Below are 9,891 nucleotides of genomic sequence, written 5' to 3'. Positions count from 1 at the left end.
CCCTGGGTGGTGCGCCCTGGGGGGGTGGGCACATGGGCCAGTGGCTGCTCTTGGGCACCCTTGCCCAAGGCAGGTGGAGGGTCCAGGGCTCCCTGCAGTGGCCCAGGCTCCCTGGGCAGCTCTTACCATGCCATAGCCCGGCTCCAGCTTCTGGCCTGGCCAGGAGGTGGGGCCATGGAGGGGGTGGGGCTTCTGCATGTGTCCCGCTTTTGCCTTTTGAAAAGTGGTCACCTTAGGGATTGGGGGCGGGCAGGAGACTTCCCCTGAAGGGCTGAGAATTTACAAGGCAAATGTCCACCCAGAACACCTTCCGCCCCCCCACACACCCAGCTCCCAATTTCATATTTGTGTCCAAAGACAATCTCATCACTTGGGGAGTCTGACTCCTGGATTGACAGGACTGAACAGGGGCTGGTCTGATTTCAGAGCAGGATTCGGTGTCCAACCAGAGTCATGGTGAGCCACAAGGAGTGGAATTGGGGTTTGGTTTGGTTCAGTGGCAGTTGGTGTGTCCAGTTCTGGTTTGACACACCCCAATACAGTTCTGTTACCAGGCAGTGCCTCAGAAGTGTGTGTGTGGGGGGGGGGGGCAGTGGGAGTGAGCCCTGTGGGGTTAATTGAGCTCCCTGGGTCAGTTAATGCTGCCTCCTGCATTGTGGTCTGGGATCCCAGACTGAGCAGCTGCTGTTCACTCCCCCAGTCGGGTCTGTGCTAGGGACAGACCTTCATTAATCCCCCTATGTGCCCAGCCCAGGTGGGCACTTTTGACAGTCCTGGAACTAGCCTCCTGGGGTTCTGCTGACATCAGCTCTTGAACCTGAGCTTCCAGGTGACCGGGGGAAAGGGCTGGGGCTGGGCAGGAAAGTGACTCTGCACAAAGGGCCCCTTTCAGGGACCTGCTGGTGAGTTTGTACCGGAGGGGGAGGGGGCTCCCCGTGGGTCTGCGGGTCCCAGAGCTGCTGCCCTCAGTGACACAGCCAGGCTCACCCTGGAGAGCAAACGCCCATGGGAACGGGACAGTCCCCAGTTCTCCCAGGCAGAGGGGAGAGGGAAGGAGACAGGACGGGGAATGGTGAGTGTGAAAGGAGCAGCAGGAGCAAGAAGTGGGGAGGGAGGTTCCCAGCTCCCAGCCCTGCCCGGATCCATTCCCTGCATCCCCCGGGGCCGACTGACTCTCCTGGGAACAAGGAGAGGAGCTGACAGAGGAGAAGCCAGTTTCTGCCCTGGCTGAGTCCCCGTGCTGCTGGGGGGACGTGCTGCCCTCGGGGCCAATGTCATGGGGGATCCCCCGCAGTGGCTCCTTTGATTCTGCACTTTTCTAGACTTTGTCTTAGAGCCTGTAGCCTTTTATTTAAAGTGAATTTAGTAATGTGGGATTACACCACCGTGGGTTTGGCTCCGGTGGCTACACTTTCACGCTTCATGGAGTAAAAGTCACCTCTGGTACTTGCTTCAGATTTACGGTCTCTAGGAACATGTAAAGGCCAAGGGCAGTGACCACACAGACATTCACAAGTACAAGGTCTAGTCTGTTTCACAAGTTTTATGAAAGTTATGATTACCCAAGCATATACCACTGCGATAAAGACCTATGCACAAGTTAGAAACATAGTTATACTCACATCCTCCTAGATCAGGGGTCTCAAACTCAAATGACCACGAGGGCCGCATGAGGACTAGTACATTGGCCCGAGGGCCGCATTTACTGACACCTCCCCCCTGCCCCGCCTCTTCCCACCCCTTCCCTGCCCCCATTCCAACCCCTTCCCTGAAATCCTCACCCCAACTCTGCCCCCTCCCTGCCCCCAGGGGGTGCAGGAGGGGTGTGGGGTGTGGCGGGGGCTCAGGGCAGGGAGTTGGGGTGTGGGGTGCAGGAGGGGTGAGGGGTGCGGCAGGGGGTCAGGGCAGGGAGTCGAGGTGCAGCAGAGGGCTCAGGGCAGGGGGTCAGGTGCAGGAGGGGTGCAGCATGGAGCTCAGGGCAGTGGGTTGGGGTGCAGGAGGGGTGCGGGGTGCAGCAGGGGGTCGGGTGCAGGAGGGGTGCAGCAGGGAGCTCAGGGCAGTGGGTTGGGGTGCAGGGTGCAGCAGGGGGCTCAGGGCAGGGGGTCGGGGTGCAGCAGCGGGCTCAGGGCAGTGGGTTGGGGTGCAGGAGGAGTGCGGGGTGCAGCAGGGGGTCAGGGTGCAGCAGGGGGCTCAGGGCAGTGGGTTGGGGTGCAGGAGGGGTGCAGGGTGCAGCAGGGGGTCAGGGTATAGGAGGGGTGCTGGGTGCGGCAGGGGGTTCAGCTGCAGGAGGGGTTCGGGGGGTGGGCTCCAGCCCAACGCGCACCGGGGGCAGGGCAGGCTCCCTGCCTGCCTGCCCTGCCCTCGCGCTGCGCCGAGAAGCCGACGGAATCTGGGAAAGGAGGGGCGCAGGGGTGTGTGTGGCTGTTGCTTCAGGCATCACCTGCAGCAGCTCCCATTGGCCGCGGTTCCCCGTTCCCGGCCAATGGGAGCTGCTGAGGGCGGTGCCTGAAGCAACAGCCACACACACCCCTGCCCCCCCTCTTCCCCAGGTTCCGTCGGCTTCCCGGAGCGGCGTGGGGCAGGGCAGGCAGGGCAGGCAGGGAGCCTGCCCTGCCCCCGGTGCGCGTCGGGCCGGAGCCGCTCTAGGTAAACGCTGGGGGAGGGCGGGGGGGCTGCGAGGAGCTCGCGGGCCGCAGAAAATAACCCCGCGGGCCACATGCAGCCCCTGGGCCGCGTGTTTGAGACCCCTGTCCTAGATAGTGTTAGGATCTGTTGGGTCTCTCCTGGATCGATCATCAATAGAGGGATGGTTCCTGCTGGGGTTTCCCACAGGAAACTCAATTTTCCAATCTGGGCACCCTCTTTTTTAATGTGATTCTGACCATACCTACATTCTGCGCATGTTCCTGAAAGTGTCAACCCCCTTTGTTCTTATTGCTCTGCAGTCCCCCAGAAACATAAGGGACCCCAATTTCCGTTGGTCAGGTAGGTTCTCTTTATTCCCATTAGCACTGATGCATAACTTACATCCTGTGGTTAAGACACATGTTGAAACACATGTGCCATTACAGCATTTTTGTGATTTAAAATTAATCTTCCGGCTTATTTTTCACACTATTACCCACTGGTACATCTTTGCCCATAATCTTGTGGCATCAGGTCATTCTTTGGGGACTTACTTATGTCATCATTTCTTAGCTCCAAGCTGTAATATGGCTAAGGCAAAAGCTTACAGGCCTCAGCCTGTAGGCCTTGCATTTCACTCCTACTTACTTAGGCCTGGGCTACACTAGCGGGGGGGTTCGAACTAAGATACGCAACTTCAGCTATGCTATTTGCGTAGCTGAAGTCGGAGAATCTTAGTTCGACTTACCTGGCCGTCCTCACGGCGGCGAGTTGACTGCCGCGGCTCCCCCGTCGACTCCGCTTACTCCTCCTGTCGAGGTGGAGTACGGGCATCAATTAGCGGATCGACTTATCGCGTCCAGACGAGACGCGATAAATCGATCCCCGATACATCGAACACTACCCGCCGATCCGGCGGGTAGTATAGACATACCCTAAGATACCTAATGCGTATCTATCCCTTCTAACTACAAATCAGTCTTATACTTTTATAATCCTACAGTTTAACATTTATTTAACATACAATGTATTTAACAAACAATGATTATATATGACATAACATATTAACTAATCATAACATCACACAATAAATGAACAATCAACTAAATTCATTAGCTACAGGACTGTGTCCCTGGGAGGGTTTAAAAGTGCTCCCCGTGGGTTCATCCCTGGTGGGAGGGGCTGGGTCTATGTTGTGATAAAATGATTGAGGGTTTTCCCAGCGTGGCAGAGTCCAGAGCGTCTGTCTGCAGGGCAAGAGCCTGGAGGGAATCGGGGTGTGACATGGACTCAAGCCCCTTCTGTAACCTCCCCCACTGCCCCTCTCGCCCTGACAGGCTGAGGAATCACGTCCACATTTCGCTCCAGATGATCCCATCTTCCAGGAGACAGGGAAGAGAAATGTCTATGATGGAGTCAGCTCAGGTAGGGGATTTTCAGGGAGCTGCAGGGTGTGTGTGTGTGTGTGGTGGGGGACAGAATGTGATAAACCTGCTGGTACACGTTCAACCTGGGACCTGATTTTCTGAAGAGGGGGACATTCCCCAGTTTTGAAAAAGGAAAAAAAAAAAAATCCTGGGCAGGGCTGGGAAAACTGATCAGACTCCCAGTGCAGGAGTCTGAACCAACTATCTAGAGGCTGTTGTGAAATACGAAGGGAAACTGGGGTTTCCTGTACCTGGCTCAGAGCTCTGCTTCCCGTATCAGCCTGTGGCTGGCAGGCGTGTGGGAAATGGGAAGACCCTGCCCTGCTCCGTGTGCTGGGGGCGACAAGGAGCTCTCACCTTCTCCCCACCCCCTGAAGCCACCTGACTGCTCTGAGCAGGGTGGGGGTGGAATTCTGCTTTTCTGGGCCTCCCACAGCTTCTAAGATGTTTATTTTTATTTCTTCCTTTCCCATGTGACCAGTGGGATTGTGGCTGGGGCAGCAGGTGCTGAGTGGGGGACTCTTCTTGTTTCAGGAGCTGGTGACCTTCGAGGAGGTGGCTGTGTATTTCACCCAGGGGCAGGGGGCTCTGCTGGACCCCGCTCATAGAGCCCTTTACAGGGACATCATGCAGGAGAACTATGAGACGGTGACCTGGCTGGGTAAGAGATTCCTGGGCCCTCAGCTATTAGAAGCCGTGGGGTCTGCGTGTCTGACTCTGGTCAGGTTCTTCCCTGGTCAGTTGTACTGGGGGGAGGGCCACATAGTCCACAGCTCCATTCTGAGAGACACTTTCATCTCCATTTGCATTTTGAGGGAACAGGAGAGTCAGAAACCTAATGGACATGCTAATTCATACCCATCTCTCCAACTTTCAAAGGGTCAGAAGCAGGGTATTGCCCTGCCTGTATTATTTCTCCTTCACACAGCGTTAATCTACTGTCTTGGGACTAGCTCCACCCATGGGAAGGGCTCTCGGTGCAGCAGCCTTGGATAGAGGCAGGAGTTTAACACCCGAGCTGTGTGTGTCAGCAAGTGCCCCAGAGCACATCTCCATGCATCTTCACCTTGCCTGATTACCCCCCTCTTCACAGGATTCCCCATTCCCAAACCTGACCTGATCGCCCGGCTGGAACGAGGGGAAGAGTCGTGGGTCCCAGATCTCCAGGCTGCCAAGGAAAGAGAGAGCCCAAGAGGTACCTGCACAGGTGAGGAGTCAGGGAAACTGAGACAGAACCATCTGGCGAGTGAAGGAAAAAGCTGGGACTCCCAAAATGTGCTGTGAGCGAGAGCCCTCAAGTCTACCTCATCTCACCCAGGTGAGGGCTGCAGTCAGCAGGTGTCATATTATCAAGGCAAATATCAGTCACGGCTTCCCACCCATCCTGTTAGCTGTGGGAATTTCCTCCCTGACTTTACTTCCCTGGGAGTGTTTGGGTGGGATGTGGAGGCAGAATCCAATGTCTCCATCTCCCCAATAGTTACTGTGTTGTGTCTTCCTTCTTTGCTATTCCCCTTTCTGTCCTTTCTCCCCGGCACAGGCAGTGACTCCTGTCTGGATTCTCTCTCCCCCAGCAGGTGATAGGACAGTGAGTGAGAACAAGGAGGAGAATCAGCAGGAGGAAGTTCCTGGGAAAGTGGAACCGCAGGAGAGGTTTTTGAGAAGAGCTGAAGGGAATTTTTCCCAGTGCTTGGAACAGGGAAATGCCTGTGGGGATGGACACAGATCAGAGATGCATCTGGGAAACTATCCTAGGAAGAAACTGGATGAATCCATTCAACGTGGCGGAGGATGCAAGGATCCCAAGGAAACCACAGTCCAGCAGACAAGTCACAGTGAAGAGAAACTCTACAAATGCCTTGACTGTGGGAAAAGATTCCGTTTCAGTGCAAACCTTATTATTCATCAGCGAACCCACACTGGAGAGAGACCTTACAAATGCCTTGAGTGTGGGAAAAGTTTTAGTCAGAGCTCACCACTTATTACACATCTGAGAAACCACACAGGAGAGAGACCCTATGGATGCCTTGAGTGTGGAAAAACTTTTATGGAAAGTACATCTCTTATTAAACATGGGCGAATCCACACAGAAGAAAGACCCTATAAATGCCTCAACTGTGGAAAAGGTTTTATCACAAGTTCAGCGCTTACTAACCATAGGAGAATCCACACGGGAGAAAGACCCTATAAATGCCTCGAGTGTGGGAAAAGCTTTATGGAAAGTTCATCCCTTACGAAACATGGGAGAATCCACACAGGGGAAAGACCCTATAAATGCCTGGAGTGTGGGAAAAGTTTCAGTTTGGTATCAACCCTTAATTCACATCAGAAAACCCACACAGGAGAGAAACCGCATAAATGCCTGGACTGTGGGAAAAATTTCAGTTCTAAATCAACCCTTAATGCACATCATAAAACCCACACAGGAGAGAGACCCCATAAATGCTTGGACTGTGGGAAAGGCTTCATTCAGAAGTCACAACTTATTATACACCAGAGAGTGCACACAGGGGAGAGACCGTATAAATGCCTTGAGTGTGGGAAGAGCTTTATTAAGAGCTCAGCGCTTACCAAACCTCAGAGAATTCACAAGGGTGAGAGACCCTACAAATATCTTGACTGCAGGAGAAGATTCAATTTGACTTCACATTTCAGTGATCTAAATGATAAAGAGACCTTGAACACGGGGAAAGCTTCATTTGGTGCTCCTGGAGTATCAGGCATCCACAAATCCGCACATGGAAGGAACCTCTGAGATGTTCTCAGTGTGGAAAATGCTCCATGTGGCGCTAACAGCATGTTGGACATCGGCAACTCCTCCGCACAGCAGGGAAATTCTCTCAGGGCCTTGACTAGAACTGGCCCTGGTGACAAACCCATTTCCTCGTTCCCACACACATCAGGGGCATTTGGCTCCCAAGGACCCAGCTGCCCATCGCTGGGGTGAGGATCCAGGAGCAGCCGAACATCAGCTGGTCAGTGACCCTCTGGCTCTTCCTGGTCTAAGCAAACCCCAGGCAGAGGTGGCAAAGTCCCCATGAGCCCCTCCTCCCTGCTGCAGCCCTGGCTGCTGAGCTGATGGGCCACAGGTGGGGGAAGGGAGAGAGAGAAACTTCTCCAGCTGCTCCCTCTGCCTGGCTGAAGTTCCCCCCTCTCCCTTCCCCTCCCAGCCGGGATCCCCCTGCCATGGAGATGAGGAGAAGGACACTTGGTCCACGCCCCACCTTCACTCTAGACACCTGTCCCCACCCCCCATCTTCCACCAGCCCCTGTGCTGTGCTCTCGCACTTACCTGGAGCTGTTCCCTGTAGGTAACGCCTCCCCAAATCCCCCAGGGTGCTGGGCTCTGGGAGATCAGAGGTTAAGGGACCAGGGTGATGGGTTATGGGGGGGAATGGTTGGGGCTGGTGGATCTGGGAATCAGGGGGAGCTGGGTACTGGGGTATTGAGTGTTTGGGGATCATGGGATAAGAGGTGATGGAGAGCACTGGGGTAGAGATGTGCTGCCTCATCACTCCCCTCTGCCTCCAGACAGCACCACTGAGAGGGGTTGATTCCCACAGGGCCTTTTCTTGGAAGCCTGGATTTCCCACCTCTGCTACACAGCATCAGCCTCTGAGAGGGAAGCAGCGCTGCCTAGTGGATAGAGCACTGGCCTGGGACTCAGGAGACCTAAGCTCTGTTCCCACTCTGCCAGGAGCTTGCAGGGTGACCTGAGACAAATCTGTGCCTTCCAGAGAGGGAATAAATGGGGAGTGATAATATCAATCTCCGAGCATCTGTCTACGGCAGGAAAAGTGGTTGGGATTATCTAGGGCATCTCCTGTGTTCCTCCTCCCCTTTTTCTAGTCTAGACTGACCCTGACCAGTTTATTCCAACCCCACATTAGCAAAGTGATTGTTAGAGTCACTAAGTGCCCCCTTTGCAGTGAGATTGTCTCATTCCCAGACATCCTCACACTGCTCCAGGTTATGCTGAAAAGCATTTAATTTTTTGTGCTGTTTCTCCCTTATACACCAGCATTCAATAGATTCTAAAAGAGCTGGAGCAGGGATAGTAAAGAATGTCGTGTTTTACCTTCTGTGTTATTGGAGAGGGACGGGGTGAGTCCGGGGAATTCCCTCCTGCCCCCATCAACCTCACACGTCTTCTCTGACAGAGCAGCCTCTGCCCAAACCGTGGAGAATTTATCCTCTTCCCATTCTACCCCTCCACCTTCATCTGTGTCATTTACCACAGTGTCCTTTGCCCACCATGCTTAGGAATCAGGCTTTGACTTCTTTGATCCTCAGTCAGGACTCTGAGGGCTGGCGAAGAAAATATCACATTCCTGAAGGGGGAATTCAAATGAACCCCAAAGCACAGTATCAGCTTCAATCCCAGCCTCCATCTATTGGTAAAGTGGCATCTGGAGTTTTTCCAGCCAAATCCAGATCATTTGTAGATAGGACATTTTTGGTTAGGTTTTTTCTTTTTTCTTTTATTACAGTGATGCTAAAACTTTTGTCAATAACACAGCCAAATAATGCGACAGTGCTGAGTAAAGCCGGTTTAGCCTGTTCAGAAGGAAATGGGTAAAATTGTTCTCCAGATTTTGAGTCTTAAGATTCTCTGGGATTTCACGTCATGAATGGGAAAGTGGTTTGTAGCCTACCCTGGTTTGTGGGTTTTTCTCTTTTTGGTGAAGGCTGTTCTGTCACGTGTTTGACAGGATGTAGCTCAGATTTCGTGGTGACTTCAAAAGACAAATGGTCATTTGCCAAAATAGCCCTTTCTGATTTTCTTTTCATATTTCCCTAGCTTTTGTCATGAGATTTTCTTGTTCTTTGAACAATTAAAATAATCAGTATCTATCCGCAAAAACACTTGAGGACGAATGCTGGATACGCACTCCGAGAGTTAGAGACTGAAATGGGGAAGGAAGTTACTGCCTGATCCCTGCAGAGATGTGAGATACAGTCAGGAGGGGGGGAGGGTGCGTGGGTGGATAGGGCCTTGAAAGGGCACTGTTTGCTCTTGTGATCCAGAGAGCTGAGGCTGAGAACTGTGAACTCACTGCACATGTCCCAGAGAGAGAGGAAATGTCCTACGAGTGCTGGGTGAAGTCATCCTTGAACTCTAAAGGGCTACCAATGAAGCCCCAAGAGGAGTGATGTGGAGAGGGGTCGGCGACTCCCCATTGCTGAGAGGAGGAGGGAGGGCAAATGCCTCTCTCGTGGATTGTTAGCGCTTTTCTACAAGCTTTAACTTGTTCCTCGTTCCCTGGGGCGTGTGTGTGGCTGGAGCAGTAATGTGCTGGGCTGTGGCTGAAATGCACCGTGCCAAGCTGGGCATTGGATTTTGTGGGGGCCGAGGATTTAGCTTTTATTTCTTGCTTTGAAAAGAACGAAGTAGAATATAGTTTCTCAAACTCCGAATGTCCCTTTCTTGAATAATGGGGGGGAGGGGGAATGGTCTTTAATGGACTCAGAAGCTGTCTGGCTGTCACCCATTGACGCAGCTGGGGAAAAGGCTGGTATCATTCTGGGATGTATTAACGTGAGTGTTGTATGTCAGTTGCGGGAGGTCGTTGTCCCGCCTGCTCAGCCCTGGGGAGGCCTCAGATGGAGTCCTGTATCCAGTTCTGGGCACCACACTTTAGGAAAGACAAATTGGATTGAGTCCCCAGGAGAGCAACAGAAAATGATCAAAGATTTAGAAAACCCGACCTGTAAAGGAAGGTAAAAGAAGTGGGTCTTAGTCTTGAGAAAGCAGACTGGTGATGGACTGCAGCCATGCTAAGGGCTGTTATACAGAGACTGGGGATCAGTTGTGCTCCATGGCCATTGAAGGTAGGAT

At 53.1% G+C, this 9,891-nt stretch overlaps 1 protein-coding gene across 1 annotated transcript; it reads left to right on the top strand.

Annotated features, from left to right (window-relative positions):
- The first annotated feature begins 4,035 nt into the window (after nucleotides 1-4,035).
- On the top strand, nucleotides 4,036-6,807 carry LOC135887382 (zinc finger protein 664-like). The gene is made up of 4 exons (XM_065415154.1): nucleotides 4,036-4,050; nucleotides 4,587-4,713; nucleotides 5,146-5,259; nucleotides 5,630-6,807. The coding sequence occupies exons 1-4, from the start codon at nucleotides 4,036-4,038 to the stop codon at nucleotides 6,805-6,807; spliced, it is 1,434 nt and encodes a 477-aa protein (XP_065271226.1).
- Nucleotides 6,808-9,891: the final 3,084 nt, after the last annotated feature.

The sequence above is a fragment of the Emys orbicularis genome, chromosome 13 (genome assembly GCF_028017835.1).
Source record: "Emys orbicularis isolate rEmyOrb1 chromosome 13, rEmyOrb1.hap1, whole genome shotgun sequence".
NCBI classification, from domain to species: domain Eukaryota; kingdom Metazoa; phylum Chordata; order Testudines; family Emydidae; genus Emys; species Emys orbicularis.
Note: the sequence above shows the minus strand (reverse complement) of the source record. Positions and strands in the feature narration are given on the sequence as shown.

Coding starts and splice junctions, on each gene's coding strand:
- LOC135887382 (XM_065415154.1), top strand. Junction 4,714..5,145: donor TGAGACGGTGACCTGGCTGG/GTAAGAGATTCC, acceptor CCCTCTTCACAG/GATTCCCCATTCCCAAACCT. Junction 5,260..5,629: donor CCCAAGAGGTACCTGCACAG/GTGAGGAGTCAG, acceptor CTCCCCCAGCAG/GTGATAGGACAGTGAGTGAG.